The sequence below is a fragment of the Arachis stenosperma genome, chromosome 6 (assembly GCF_014773155.1).
Source record: "Arachis stenosperma cultivar V10309 chromosome 6, arast.V10309.gnm1.PFL2, whole genome shotgun sequence".
Classification (NCBI taxonomy): Eukaryota; Viridiplantae; Streptophyta; class Magnoliopsida; order Fabales; family Fabaceae; genus Arachis; species Arachis stenosperma.
The window spans coordinates 83,113,788-83,130,207 of record NC_080382.1 but is presented as its reverse complement, the minus strand read 5'-3'; the positions used below and the strand labels follow the sequence as shown (position 1 = coordinate 83,130,207).

Below are 16,420 nucleotides of genomic sequence, written 5' to 3'. Positions count from 1 at the left end.
GGTTGAAATGGAAGACAATTTGGACGACGCCGGAGGAATGTCTGACAATTATGCGGATGACGAGTTTTACGCTGTTGATTCCGGCGAGTCGATAGGTTGGGTTGATTTTTTGAATTTGAGCGAGGAGGATGTTCTCCGGTTTAATTTCGCAGATGTTGACATTGCATTTGAGTTCTACCAGCAATATGCAAAGCAATATGGCTTCGGCGCGAGACGTTCCAGAAGCGAAAAATGCGGCAAAGTAAGGATACGGCAGGAGTTCGTGTGCCATCGACAAGGGTACGATCCCTAGAGTTCTACTCGATACCTAACTGGCAAAAGAGAATGAGGGCCGAGACACGGTGTGGATGCCATGCAAGGATGCTACTCTGCATGGACGATGAATCAGGACGTTGGCACGTTGCGTACTTTTCAGATGCGCATAACCACCACGTTCTTGAGTTGCGATTTTCTTCCATGCTCCCGGGCCATCAGAGGATGAGCGAAGCGTACATCGAGCAGATGAACGACATGCGCAAAGGGGGCATTGGCGTCTCCCAAATCCACGGTTTTATCGCGAGCTTGGCCGGCGGGTATCATAATGTCCCGTACACAACAAGGGACATGCACAATGTAAATGCGAAGCAAAGAAGGGAGGATGGCCTAGATGTGGAATCATGCTTAAGGTATCTCTGAGAGTGCAAGGCAAATGATCCAGCACTGTACTACAAGGAAGTTGTTGACGGTGAGGGCGTTGCAACATTTGTTTTGGTGTGACGGCACCAGCCAAATTGATTACCAGGTGTTTGGAGACGTGGTTGCATTTAATGCAACGTACCAGAAAAACGTTTACCTTTCACCTCTTGTAGTATTCTCCGGTGTGAATCACCACAACCAAACGGTTGTCTTTGCCGCTGCACTGGTGGCAGACGAGAAAAAAGAGACCTATGTCTGGCTGCTTCAGCAGTTGCAAACTTCAATGAAAGGGAAGGCTCCCGTGTCCATAATAATCGACGGTGACAGGCAAATGAAGTCTGCGATCGAGCAAGTTTTTCCAGAGGCTCACCATCGACTCTACACTTGGCATCTACTCCGAAACGCCACGAGCAACATCGGAAAGCCCAAATTCACCAGTATGTTTAGGGATTGCATGCTTGGCGACTACGAGGTCCGAACATTCCAAAGAAAGTGGTTTGAGATGGTTGAGAAATTTGGCGTCGCCGATAAAAGATGGGTACAAGACATGTATGAGAAAAGGCACAGTTGGGCCACAGCACACATATGGGGAAAGTTCTTTGCCGGATTTTGAACAACATCAAGGTGCGAGGGCTTGCACATTGTGATATCACGGTATGTTAAGTCTCGATACAGTTACACTGAGTTTTACATCATTTTCATCGATGCTTGATGTTCGTGCACGCAAAAGAGGTGGTGGCTGATTTCGAGTGTGCAGAGGGTAACCTTGTTATGACCACCAACCTGAAACAGCTAGAGCAGAGTGCAGCCGACAACTACATTCGTGCGATATTCTATTTGTTTGTTCCCATTCTTGACAGGGCCTGTGCAATGAAGGTGGTTGACTCTGAAGACAACGGTTCCTATTTTATCCACACCGTCTCTTGATACGGCACTCCGGGGAAGGATTGGCGTGTTGTTGCAACGTCTGATACGAGGGAGGTCTGATGCACGTGCATGAGAATGGAAAGTTTCGGGGTCCCCTGCGAACATATAATTGGCGTGCTTGTTCTTAACAATGTTCATGAGATCCCGAGGTCTCTGATATTTTCGAGATGGACCAAGGATGCAAAACTTAAGGCGGTGCAGTCGATGGGCGTGATTTGGGATTTTGTACAACTGACGCAACACTGCTGTCTGATGGATTGGTACCGAAAAGTGTGCAAGATTGCATGTCACAGCACCGAAAAGTTCTTGTTTGCAAGAGACATTACCATGTTAATGCTAAAGCACTTCGAGAACGAAGATGCAGGGGACACCAGTTTTCCACCCGAGGGGCCACCTACTGAGGTGATATGTAAAAATTAAGAATTCACATATTTACCGGCAAGTATACCGGGTCGTATCAAGTAATAAAACTCACTAAGAGTGAGGTCGATCCCACGGAGATTGGTAGATTAAGCAACTTTAGTTAAATGGTAGATTTAGTCAAGCAAACATGGTTTTGATTTCATGAGATTTGAATGCTTAAAAGAAATTGCAAAGAATTAAATGACAAGAAAATTTAAGAACTAAAGTAAGGAAAGTAATTAAAATGACCGAAAGTAAATAATGAAAACTTAAATTGCAAGAAACTTAAATGACATCAAAGTAAATTGCAAGAAAGTAGAGTGCTGAATTCTAAAGAGCAAAAGGGTAAATAGCAAAAAATAGAGAAACAGAATGTAAATGACAAGAATAATAAATTGCAAGAGTGTAGAAGGGAATTAGGCAATGGGTATTCAAACACTAAAAGCAAAAGAAATGAGAATTAATGATAGAGAGAATCATTAGGGATCGGAGATGCAAATTCTCATGAATTGATGTTGATCAATTCCTTCTCAATCATGGGTATAGATCCATGGCAAGTTGTGGGTAATTGAATCCCAATCTCTTGGTGATCCAATTTCTCTCAACATAACCAATTGCCACTCTCGTGATCTAATTATTCATGAGAAGAAATGAAGCTCAATTTCTAATCCAAGCCACACAATTTCCAGAATCTCAACCAAGGAAGGTTACATCTCACATACCAACCAAAGTGTATTGATTAAGGAGATCATGAAAGGATGAACTCTAAACTGAACTATGTGGCTCATTTCTCAAATTTACCACACAATTCATATAAATTAACCCCTTTCTCGATGGTGATTGAATCTTTGAAGAACAAGAGTTTCCTCTTGGATTAACCACTTGAATTGAGAAGGAGAAGATTTATTAATTCATTCAAACAAGCAGAGCTCTTCCCCCTAATGAAAGTGGGGTTTAGTGAATCATAGCTCCAATTGAAAACTAAATTGCATGAAACTAAAGTGCATGAAAATAAAGAGTGAGACTTCAAAACAGAAATTGAGAATTCAAGAATTCATAGATGAAAAGTACAAATTAAACTACACTACTACTAAGGAAGAAGAGAAGGGGAAGTGAAGAAGAGTTTATGAAGGGGAGGGGTCCGAAGACCCACTCTCAATGGAGTGTGCCAATTCACAGAATTTCAAATTGGTCTCCTCCGTATCCCCCAATCCAGCCCCCTAATTCTATGAAACTATGGCCTTTATATAGGCTTTCCTAAATTACAAATTGAAATGAAATTAAAAACAAATTACAATTAAATGAAAATCAACTATTCTAGATGATTCTTGTGGCCTTGATTGATTGAGATTTATGGGCTTTGTCCTTGTTGATTTGGCTGGCTCATTAGAGGACTTGTTGGCGTTGGCCTTTGAAGAGAGCAGAGAAAAGCAGGGCTCATTCACCTCAATTCTGGCCCAGTGGCTTGGTATGTTTGCCAATAACGCTAGCCTTAATGCACGTTGGCAATGTGCAAAATATTTTCCTGGAAGTGGGCATTGGTGTTTGGGTGTTGTTAGCCCAAGTTGTTGCTAACAACTTGCTTTTCTTCTTCTTGACTTCTACTTTCATGCTTAATGTTGCCCATAATTTGAGTATCAATCCTCTACTTTAATATGAACTATCATACATCATTGGAAAGCTCAGAGTGTCTTCTTTCTAATGCACTTGGAATCATCTCAATTGGATTTTTCTAGCTCAAGTTATGCTTCCTCAAAGAAGGTAAGGTCAGGCTGCCAAGTTTGTTGGAGTTGTTGCTGAACACGCCCCTCTCTTCCAAGTTGCCAACGTGCCAAACCTCCTAAGGCTGGGACATGGGGCTGGCGTTGTTGCTGAACACTCCCCCTTGTTGGCACGTTGCCACGTGCCCGTTGCTTCCTCATGGGCTCATTCATGCTTCCTTGAATTTCAACCTCATTTCCTTGTTTTTGGGGCCTAAAGATGACTCTGATTCGAGCTTCCATTTCATGCTCCACTATAGACTATTATATATGGTTGGAAAGCTATGAATGTCAGCTTTCCAAAGCAACTAAAAGCACTCAATTTGGATCTCTATAACTCAAGTTATGCTCGTTTGAAGGAGACAGGGTCAGGCTGCCAAAATCGCACACGTTTTTGGTGAAAACGCCCTTGTTTCCAGCGTTGCCAACGTGCTCAGATTCTGAAGCTCTAAATGAAGCCAGCTTTTGAAGCTTCAAATGAATGCCAATCCCATACTATGATATATGGTTGGAAAGCTCTGGATGTCTACTTTCAAATGCCGTTGGAATCACCTCATTTGGAGCTTTGTAGCTCAAGATATACTCCATTGAAGGAGGTAAGGTCAGGCTGTCCAGCTCACCAGCGTTTTTGGCAAACACTCCTTTGTTCTTTCAAGTTGCCAACGTGCTAACTTATGCTTCCTAGCTCCATGCATTGCTGCGTTGTTGATGAGCACGCCAATGCATTCCCAAGTTAGCAACGTGCTCTTCATTCCCAAGGTTGCCTAGCTTGCTTGTATGATGCGTTGCCAATGAACACGCCTATGTATCCTGGAGTTGACAACGTGCTCGAGCCTTCCTCATGGCTCCATGCTTTGCTTGCTACATTGCCAAGGGGCATTAATGGGGCATTAATGGGGCATTAATGTAGGTGCAGTTACCAAGGGCAATTACCGGATTTCAAAAAAAAAGCGATAACCACCGAATGAGCCCAAGATTTAAATATAGCCTTAATCTAATGTTATCATTCATTCCATTGCATGGGTCAGTGAGTAATCACTTCGTATTGTCAGCCTTGCCTTGGTGATGGATGGACGGATTGATGTAGGTGATGGAAGCAGGTAAGTTGTTCATAATTATACTCTTTTTTATATATTTACCGTTTTTAAATTTTTTTCCTTGAAGAAAAAACTCTCTTTTTTTTCTTGTTTGGTCATGCTGGAAAATAACATTTTCTTTTGAATTGGTGTTGGTCCAGAGAAACCGACTCGACTCAAACCCCAGAACCCGAACTCGTCTAGCGACTCAACCCCTAATACCAGACCCTAATCGAAGCTCGTCTCCACTTCATCGAAGGCAAAACTCCTCGCTCCGCCCATGTCAACTCCACCTCCGACAGAAGCTCAGAAAACTTGATGCATAGTGGCGATGACACGGCCGATCACCCTCAATGAAGATGCATGCTGGAAAATAACATTAAATAACATAAAGGGGCCCAACATAAAGATACAATAAAAGTAATAAGAAATATGGCCCATGATATAATCAGTCCACGAAGACTGTCCGTCCATTGAGGATGCCCAACAATGTCACATAACATAACCAGTATCAATGCATCCAACAACCAAGAAAATTGTAGTGCATGACTAAACAAAAAAACGTTGTATTCGGCCTTTTCACACGTATCTTAGACACGGTTCCCCCGTCTTGGCCGCTTCCACCGCCTTCGCAAGCAATGCACCACTTTCCTCGTTGCATCTTCCTGTTAGCAATGCAATTGACATTTTTATCCTGATCTTCTCTTCGTCTAGCTGCAATGGTCAATGCGGAATTTTTTAGAGACACACAGTGCAATTGCATTTTACCTGTATGCATGCGTTAACTTACAATTGGCAACACCGCGAAGGTGAACCTCCGTCCCATTGCCATCCACTACATGACCCAAATGCCAAAGTATGTACTGCTACTCTTTTTTGGCACTCCCGGTGCGGCCATGATGTCCAAACTGGCAAACTCGGGAACGCTCTTAGAGCATAACTTTTTATACCCGTCAGTTGCAACAATTCCATCCAGCACAGTAAGCTAGCACAGATTCGCCAACATAAAAAAGATTAGCGTATTCGGATAGGATGCTGAATTTACTTATGTGCGTCGCTTACCATGCATTGTATGACACGTCTCCTTCTTTCCTTTGATTATTTTGTTGCATTCGTGTCAAATTGGAAGACCTGCTTCTCTGACAGGTCAACCACAGCCAAGAACCAGTGCTTGTCACAGTCTTCTTCCAGTACTGGCATATAGACCTGCAATCGATAGAAAAAGCCGAAAACGATAAGAGAGTCATAATTCAGTCCGACCAAGATCAAAACTTGCGTATAAAAATCTTATCTGTCGGTAGCTTACAAGGTGCAGGTCTTCCGTCGAGTGCATGTGGTCATCCCCGTATCGCTGCGCCAAATTTTCAGGGTGGAGGCCGTCTATTACATCGGCCTGGTTACTCAGGGAGTATTCAAAGGTTGAAACAAGTCACCGTGCATGTCAACGGTACATGATTCGTGTTAAAACAGAGAATGTTAAATCATAGTTATGCATTAAAATAAACTAGGGAATTGGGATTTGGCCGTACCGCAAAATTCGGATGCAAGCACCACACCGCTCGAGGGTGATCTCCATCGGTTTCTCCCTCCTATGCAACCATGGTCGTGATCATCTCCATTATCTGCAAGTCATATTCGACAAAAAAAAATCAGACTTCGCATGGAAATAATAAACCCGGGTCAGCAGAAATAAATCCATTAATTCGAAGAGGGTACGATGGATTGCTACGTGCCTTCGAGATTGGTTGCCATCCGTCTAACAAGCATCCCATGTTAGAATGAGTTGCATGTTGCGACCCGATGTGTACAACGATCTCCCTGTGGTCAACAAATGGAAGATGTTACACCCACTAGACCAATTTAACTGCCTTTCGACACTAATGACGCCGCACGGAAGATTCAGTCGTTGATGTTCAGATAGAATACTCACGTGGGGTCAGAATCATGGTCGTATACATACTTACAGATGTCCATCTCGTGCTGAGAGATGGGTCATGCATTGGTTGTGTTTGTTCCCTTCTTGGTCAGGTTTGACGGGGGTCGTCGTGAAATCTGCTTATAGGTGTCGGCTGTCCGTCCGTGGCTGCTTTCTGGCTTCGATGAGCTCTCGTCGGATGACATCATCGCGTTAAAGGGAAAACTTCCTTTTTTGTTTTGTGTTGGCTACAGTCCATTGCGCCCTATCGGGTTGTCTGCATTGTGCTCCGTTGGGGCGATATAGCCCCTCGGTTACCCCCGTATACCTTTTCCTTGAATCGATTGAAGAAGTTTGTGGCAATGCCACTCTTCGGCACATTTTTGACATTGTGCGTGTTTAACCTGCACATCTTTGGGTACATGGCCCGTTTCTGATCGTCGTTGTCATCGTAAACAGACATGTCGACATCTTCGCCGCTGCTTATTGTTGACAACTGATATAGTCTTTTCCTCATCGTTCCTGGAAGCATCAACTGTTTATGGTTGGGAATGGAGGCGCGTCACATTGGGTTGTGCATGTGTTCCCTGTCGGTGACCGGTAGTCTTTGTTTCTCAATCTGGTTTCCATCAGACGTTGCGTTGACTTTATCCGCAGGTCCCTTTTGTGCCTGGATGACAGGCTCTCTGAGACCACCCACCAACAACCGAATCGTCACCATTTCCACTTCGACCATGTCCATTTGGCGTTGCGTGCTCTTCCATGGAAAATTGTAACAGATCTGTCAGATGGTTGGATTTACCGAATCAGTTAGAGCAGAGATTGAGACGGGTATTACCAACCTTTGTGTTCTTGAGCACCTCTCTCATTATTTCCAGCAATGCATCGTTTGAAGTGTTGTCGTTTGGGCCTGGTGTTCTCTGGTCCTCCTAGCATTTGGTGCTTGTTAGTACGTTGTGGTATACAACTAACTCAGTAGAATCGGGAGCAGCATAAGCATAACTACAAAAATAAATAAATAAATAAACAAAAACGAGCAATGCACCACAACCGTACATGGGCCGTGTCGTCGTTCACGTTGTTGGATGCAGCAGGTGTCCCATGATCGGCCATTGTCGGTTGCAGTATCGGTCGTCAGTGTTCGATGGATTGGTCCGCGTTGGTTGTGCATGGGGATGGTTGTGTTTTGCAATGGTTTGATTTGTGAAGAGATTCGAATCGGCTTGCTGTTGCCTGGTGAAAAAGTTGGGTCTACAAACACCATCGAGGCATGATGCGTCACATGCGTTTAGAATTGCACCGATTAGGCAACCTCGGGTGCCGTCCAATGTTCAAGCCTTTGCAAAATGCTTCCTAACATAGCAAAATGTGACCTATCATTGCATGAGATTAGTTTTGCTATACACTTCCTCAGTTTTGCTAGAGTGTAGCACTCAGACGCGCATTTGTGCATCATGATGGGTCTGTCACTCACGTCACATCAAAAAATGTAAATGCCCCTTAAATACAAAAAAATATGAAACAACTCATTAATTAACATCGTTTAACAAGGAATAACAAGAGATTAGTTGACAATAAATTCATTTTATTGCAGTTTCAAGCAACCTACGGTGATTACATTGGGAAAAGTCCCGCAACAATGACCATGGAAAGCATTTTTTATTTTTTTTTTAAACGTCACTTTGGGCCAGCAGTCCAACACAGTTCAAAACAATAGAAAGAACCCATCCCGCATACTAACCCAATCTCCCCACCAACCCGGATGCAACCGGTTCCTACAAGATATATACATAATTACATATGAATTATTTTTTTCGATATTTTTCGTAGAGAAAGATTATACCAAATAGAGACAACGGGACATAACAACTACATGGGGGAAGATGCATCTGCCCTTGGGCTGGGGGCTTTAATTTACCATTCCGTGCCAGGTTGGTGTCATAGGTGAGTTAATAAGAAGACCGTTGGGATGCGAGGACATGATGCCATTAGCAGAGAGGTGAATATGAACCCTCGTTACGTAGTGCTATTTCAAAGTCCACTCTTTCACTCTCCCCATGAACTATTGAACACACAATGTAGGGATCCTCTTCCATAAGCTCGTCCTCCGTCGATGCACTGACGCCTCGCTGTCACTGTGACGTGAGGTCGCCAATCAGAAACGCTTGAAAATGTGACTATCCAGGCAGAAGACTTTATGGATGTTTTGAGAATAGAACCATCAAGAAATGCTTGTTCTTTCAGTGGTACGATCCAGAGCCCCCGGCTCGTTATTCCGATGTCATTCGTAGGTTGCTAAAAACGAACGAGGGCATTAGAAGCGAGAACATGGAGTTGCAGAAGACAAGACAGGAACTCCTAGACGAGCTGTGTCGTTTGCAACAGAGTGTGCATGAAACAAGGGCAGATCTGAAGGCTGCCGTTGCAGCCTTTATGGCCATCGAAGACAACATGCTTGCGAGTGTCACGACGACGAGGAGGCGTAGGGTTGTGATCATCATGCTGATATCCGTGATCGTTTTGTTGGTTTTTTTCCCGATCAAAGTTGCTAGTTGAGCCTTTTTTATGTTCACGACTAGAAAACATAACTAATTCAAACAATTTGTTTAGCCTTAGTTGTAGCGTGGATTTGATTACATTGGCACTGTGTTTTCAATCTAATTAGATAATTTTCATTTCCCGTATGCATTCTACTAAGTATATTAAACCAGGATACACATCAATCCATTCGAAAAGCATAATTTAAACATACCCAGAATACAAACAACGATTACACTTGGTCCATACGTACTCGTGATGGATTTACACAGTGATAGCCTACTTGCAGTATATACGATCGAATCACACAAGCAGCCGCTCCATCAGGGAACTAGACAACCCACTCCCCCCTATAATTATAACGCGCTGAAGGTGCATATCACTCGGCCACTCACCATTGAATGCGGTGACTCTGTGTCGGCTAACTAAATTAATCTAAACCAACAAAATCTTTATCAGAAAACCTCCATTAGCACCTCTTGCCCATTTGCGATTGTTTTCACACACTGTGATCATACGATCACCCATGATCGTCACAGGATTCCATGGAACGTCAATTGACTGGCAACTCCTAGCTTGATGAACGGGACGACGCACATCGATTCCAAGTCAATCTTGTACCATATGGTCGACAATCCTCCGTGCGGGGATCATTCATAGCCGACCAGGTGTGGGATGCCATCGAACACACGCAGTGCCTGCAAGTGCTGAATTGAGCTACAGTTTATCCTTATCTTGCTCAGAAGAAAGGTGTCTGCATCCAACACGACCACATGCGTTGCAATCATCAAACCACGTCCACCCCAGTTGACCCATACGGCCTTACCAAGGTGGAACACTGAGCCCTCATCGAGGTGAGTGAGATGCTGATCATTTATGTACGCGTGTTTCCAGTTTCCCTCTGCGGAATTAAAAATATTACAGTGCAAAAACCTGTCTAGGACGTGTCTCTTTGACATATGGACGACGCAGTAATTGTCAGTTCCCGCCCGGTATCCAAATGCATATCCGATAACGGCTTGTTTAAGTAGTTTGTAGGTCGGGTCGTCCAGTTGCCGAGTGACTCGCAGCAGCGGGTTCCATAATAAGAGTCTCAAATCAAGACCAGTCGTGCTATACTGGATGCAGATCACACCGCAATCGGAGCCGTTAACAGTCCACCATTCACGGGGTCCCAGTTATTCTGGCATTGGCGCGGCTACTCTTCTTTCGTCTACACAGTCCACAATGCAAATTGATTCGGTTGAACCGTACGTCTCCGGGTCACCAATCTGGAGCAACACCTTACGGTGTTTCCCGATGTTTGCGAGCGTGTTGTCTCTCCTAAATCTGTCAGAAGACAGTCGGACACGCCAAGTTGTGCTTGCAGTTCTGCATCTCACCGCCGTCTTCGGGTCTGTTCGAGTGAAAATCTCCATCAAAAGATCGTCTGGAAAGACCTGTTCACCCATCTCAGCCAACGAATCCGGAAACTGATTTCCATATTCGAAGTTGCTTTTCGTTTTCTTTTTTCAATTCAATGTCGTGAGTTAGACTATCCACAACATTGGCAATTGAGTAAGCATTTAATGGAAGCGTATAGTATACACTTTCTTACATTTGCTGTATTGTATAGTTGACGAGCGCATAGAGTTGGGCATCATGATGGTTCTGACCATCTTGTTCCGCGGGTAGTCTTGAGCAGTCACTCAATTCACATCGGGAAACATAAATGCCCCTTAAATACAAAAGAAATATGAAACATCATTTTTCAAGGAATATCAAGATATTAGGTAATAATAAATTCGATTTATTCTAAATTCTAAGAACATTGGAGAGCCCTGCAATAGTACCATGGAAAGGTTTTTTTTTGGACACAGTTCTGGGCCAGCAGTCCGCCCCGAATTAACACAACAGAAGTGATTCGCTCGAGTCCCAACCCAGTCCCCGCACCTGGTCCAAATAATGCCTAACCATACAGCAACATTATCTTTGCTCTTCGTCCTCCTTCACGCTATGTTCTCCCACTACTATTGCTCCTTCGGCTTACCTGGGTTTGATGCATTATAAGATGAGGATATGGGAATTGATGGGTGGGGCTATATGATCTGGATAGTGTTAACGGGCTTAGCCAATGAACGAACGAAAAAAAATAGAACAAATAAATATTAATTTACAAATCACGGAAAAAAGAAATAGACTCTAAAGATAATAATAATAATAATAATAATAATAATAATAATAATAATAATAATAATAATAATAATAATAATAATAATAATAATAATAATAATAATAATACCAGCTGGCCAGGACGAAGGTAGGCAGGTGGCCTCAAGAAATGTAGCGTGGTTTCCTCTCTCTCTTATAATAATGTGAGGGATAAATGTTAACACTAAATAATAATAATGATAATAATGTTAACATCGAGATTTGTTTGTTAGCCGTGAAACAATAAATAAACATGATATTTCAAAAATGTCCAATTATAAAGAAATGTATTTTATGATACTTTATGTTATTCTACATTGGGGTTTAAGGTTTATGGTTTATGGTTTAGGGTTTTTGGGTGATTGATTAGGGTTGATGCTTTAGGGTTTAGGGTTTAGGGTTTAGGGTTTAGGGTTTAGGGTTTAGGGTCTAAGGTTTATGGTTTTAGGTTTAGGGTTTAGGGTTTAGGGTTTAGGGTTTAGGGTTTAGGGTTAAGTGTTTAGGGTTTAGGGTTTAGGGTTTAGGGTTTAAGGGGTGATGGATTAGTGTTTATGGTCTATGGTTTGGGATTTAGTGTTTAGGGTTTAGTATTTAGTGGTTAGGATTTAGGATTTAAGGTTTAGGGTCTAGGGTTTATGGTTTAGGGTTTATGGTTTAAGGTTTATGCTTTAGGGTTTATGGTTTAGTGTTTAGGGTTTATGGTTTATGGTTTATGGTTTTGGGTTTATGGTTTAGTGTTTAGGGTTTAGGGTTGATGGATTACTGTTTATGGTCTATGGTTTGGGGTTTAGTGTTTAGGGTTTAGGGTTTAGGATTTAGGTTTGGGGTTTAAGGTTGATGATTAATGTTTAGCATCTAGGGTTTAGGGTCTAGGGTTTAAGATCTAGGGGTTAGGGTTTATGGTTTAGGGTTTAGGGCTTAGGGTTTAGGGTTTATGGTTTAGGGTTGATGGTTTATGGTTTAGGGTTTAGGGTTTAGGGTTTATGATTTAGGGTTTAGGGTTTCGGGTATAGGGTTTAGGGTTTAGGGTCTAGGGTCTAGGGTTTAGGGTTTATGGTTTACGGTTTAGGGTTTACGATGTAGGGTTTAGTGTTTAGGGTTTATGGTTTAGGATTTATGGTTTATGGTTTAGGGTTTAGGGTTTATGGTTTAGGGTTTAGGGTTGATGGATTAGTGTTTTTGGTCTATGGTTTGGGGTTTAGTGTTTATGGTTTATGGTTTAGGGTTTAGGTTTGGGGTTTAGGGTTGATGGATTAGTGTTTATCATCTAGGGTTTAGGGTCTAGGGTTTATGGTCTAGGGTTTAGGGTTTAGGATTTAGGGTTTGTGTTTTAGGGTTTAGGGTTTAGGGTTTAGGGTTTAGTGTTTTGGGCTTAGCATATAGGATGTTGTGTTTAGGGTTTAGGGGTTAAGGTTTAGGGTTTATGGTTTATGGTTTATGGTTTATGGTTTATGATTTATGGTTTAGGGTTTAGGGTTTAGGATTTATGGTTTAGGGTTTAGGGATTAGGGTTTAGGGTTTAGGGTTTAGGGTTTAGGATTTAGGGTTTATGGTTTATGATTTAGGGTTTATGGTTTATGGTTTACGGTTTGGGGTTGATGGGTTAGTGTTTATGGTCCATGGTTTGGGGTTTAGTGTTTAGGGTTTATGGTTTAGGGTTTAGGTTTGGGGTTTAGGGTTGATGGATTAGTGTTTATCATCTAGGGTTTAGGGTCTAGGGTTTATGGTCTAAGGTTTAGGGTTTAGGTTTTAGGGTTTAGGATTTAGGGTTGGGTTTTAGGGTTTAGGGTTTAGGGTTTTCGGCTTAGCATATAGGATGTAGGGTTTATGGTTTATGGTTTATGGTTTATGATTTAGGATTTAAGGTTTAAGATTTATGGTTTAGGGTTTAGTGTTTAGGGTTTAGGGTTTATGGTTTAGGGTTTAGGGTTTATGGTTTAGGGTTTAGAGTTTAGGATTTAGGATTTTGGGTTTAGAGTTTAGGGTTTGGGATTTAGGGTTGATGGATTTGTGTTTATGGTCTATGGTTTGGGGTTTAGTGTTTAGGGTTTACGGTTTAGGGTTTAGGTTTGGGGTTTAGGGTTGATGGATTAGTGTTTATCGTCTAGGGTTTAGGGTCTAGGGTTTAGGGTTTAGGGTTTATGGTTAGGGTTTAGGGTTGGGTTTTAGGGTTTAGGGATTAGGATTTAGGGTTTAGGGTTTAGGGTTTTGGGCTTAGGATATAGGATGTAGGGTTTAGGGTCTAGGGTTTATGGTTTAGGGTTTAGGGTTTAGGGTCTAGGGTTTAGGGTTTAGGGTCAAGGGTGTAGGGTCTAGGGTTTAAGGTTTATGGTTTAGGGTTTAGGGTTTAGGATTTATGATTAGGGTTTAGGGTTTCGGGTATAGGGTCTAGGGTTTAGGGTCTAGGGTTTAGGGTTTATGGTTTACGGTTTAAGGTTTACGGTTTAGGGTTTAGTGTTTAGGGTTTATGGTTTTTGGTTTTGGATTTATGGTTTATGGTTTAGGGTTTAGGGCTTATGGTTTAGGGTTTAGGGTTGATGGATTAGTGTTTATGGTCTATGGTTTGGGGTTTAGTGTTTAGGGTTTATGGTTTAGGGTTTAGGTTTGGGGTTTAGGGTTGATGGATTAGTGTTTATCATCTAGGGTTTAGGGTCTAGGGTTTATGGTCTAGGGTTTAGGTTTTATGATTAAGGTTTGTGATTTAGGATATAGGGTTTAGGGCTTAGGGTTTAGGGTTTAGGGTTTATGGTTTTGGGTTTATGGTTTATGGTTTATGGTTTAGGGTTTAGGATTTATGGTTTAGGGTTTAGAGTTTATGGTTTTTGGTTTACGGTTTAGGGTTGATGGATTAGTGTTTATGGTCTATGGTTTGGGGTTTAGTGTTTACGATTTATGGTTTAGGGTTTAGGTTTGGGGTTTAGGGTTGATGGATTAGGGTTTATCGTCTAGGATTTATGGTCTAGGGTTTAGGGTTTAGGGTTTAGGGTTTAGGTTTTAGGGTTTATGGTTTAGGGTTTTAGGCTTAGCATATAGGATGTAGGGTTTAGGGTTTAGGGTTTAGTGTTTATGGTTTATGGTTAATGGTTTATGATTTAGGGTTTAGGGTTTAGGGTTTAGGATTTAGGGTTTAGGGTTTAGGGTTTAGGGTTTAAGGTTTATGGTTTACGGTTTAGGGTTGATGGATTAGTGTTTATGGTCTATGGTTTGGGGTTTAGTGTTTAGGGTTTATGGTTTAGGGTTTATGGTTTAGGGTTTAGGTTTGGGGTTTAGGGTTGATGGATTAGTGTTTATCATCTAGGGTTTAGGGTCTAAGGTTTATGGTCTAGGGTTTAGGGTTTAGGATTAAGGTTTGTGTTTTAAGATATGGTTTAGGGTTTAGGGTTTAGGGTTTAGGGTTTATGGTTTAGGGTTTAGGGTTTTGGTTTATGGTTTATGGTTTTTGGTTTATGGTTTAGGGTTTAGGGATTAGGATTTATGGTTTAGGGTTTAGAGTTTATGGTTTATGGTTTAGGATTTAGGGTTTAGGATTTAGCGTTTAGGGTTTAGAGTTTAGGGTTTAGGGTTTATGGTTTACGGTTTAGGGTTGATGGATTAGTGTTTATGGTCTATGGTTTGGGGTTTAGTGTTTAGGGTTTATGGTTTAGGGTTTAGGTTTGGGGTTTAGGGTTGATGGATTAGGGTTTATCGTCTAGGATTTATGGTTTAGGGTTTATGGTTTAGGGTTTAGGGTTTAGGGTTTAGGGTTTGGGTTTTAGGGTTTATGGTTTAGGGTTTTGGGCTTAGCATATAGGATGTAGGGTTTAGGGTTTAGGGTTTATGGTTTATGGTTTATGGTTTATGATTTAGGGTTTCGGGTTTAAGATTTATGGTTTAGGGTTTAGGGTTTATGGTTTAGGGTTTAGAGTTTAGGGTTTAGGATTTTGGGTTTAGGGTTTAGGATTTGGGGTTTAGGGTTTATGGTTTAGGGTTTAGGGTTGATGGATTAGTGTTTATGGTCTATGGTTTGGGGTTTAGTGTTTAGGGTTTATGGTTTAGGGTTTAGGTTTGGGGTTTAGGGTTGATGGATTAGTGTTTATCATCTAGGGTTTAGGGTATAGGGTTGATGGTCTAGGGTTTAGGGTTTAGGGTTTATGGTTAGGGTTTAGGGTTTTGGGTTTAGGGTTTAGGATTTATGGTTTAGGGTTTAGGGTTTATGGTTAAGGGTTTAGGGTTTAGGGTTTAGGGTTCATATATTAATATTGGTTAATGAACCAATAAAATTAAAACGAAAAAATAAAATTAAACCCTATACTTTATCCTTAAAAATAACGTAACCAGATTCGTGGGCAATTGTGCTCATAATCGGGAGAGAATTTCGTACTACTAATCAGTGCACGATAATGGAAAGCAACCTCTGCCACTAATTTCCTCGTGATACGCACGAGGCGAAACTTTATGATGCGCTGACCTAGAGCTTGGGTAGCTGCAGACGAGCAGGTGTATATGTCAATTCGGGGTATGGGACAATACACTGTGATAGATATTTATGCTTAAACAAGAATGGCACAATCTTTGGACAAACCGGTTAATACGTACGATGGGAAGGGAACCGGATAGCTAAAGGCATCTACTGTATTAGCCATTTTGGCTTTGTCCCATCTCCCAACGAATACCTTTTGACGGTGTACTGGTGTAGGAAATAAAGCATTACGCCCATTGCATATGTAGCTCGCAGTCCCATGCCTGTACGATATAATCAATTAAAATAATGGGGTGGAGGGGGTGGGGAAGGCATGGTCAGATTTAGCGCCTTAGTGGAAGCCTATCGATAGTTTTGGATTGATTTGACCGCAATCGTCCTAGAATAAGTGATTGCAAAGGGAAATTTTATAGAATAGTGTCACTCAGAACTTTCACTTTTGGATACGGAACAGACCATGAAACGAGCCCGCATATGA

General features: G+C 41.9%; 1 protein-coding gene across 1 annotated transcript; it reads left to right on the top strand.

Moving 5' to 3' along the window:
- The first annotated feature begins 324 nt into the window (after window positions 1-324).
- Window positions 325-1,602, top strand: LOC130934240 (protein FAR1-RELATED SEQUENCE 5-like). Its single transcript, XM_057863828.1, has 4 exons — window positions 325-665; window positions 766-1,213; window positions 1,300-1,329; window positions 1,408-1,602. Exons 1-4 carry the CDS (start codon window positions 325-327, stop codon window positions 1,600-1,602), a joined length of 1,014 nt encoding a protein of 337 aa, XP_057719811.1.
- Window positions 1,603-16,420: the final 14,818 nt, after the last annotated feature.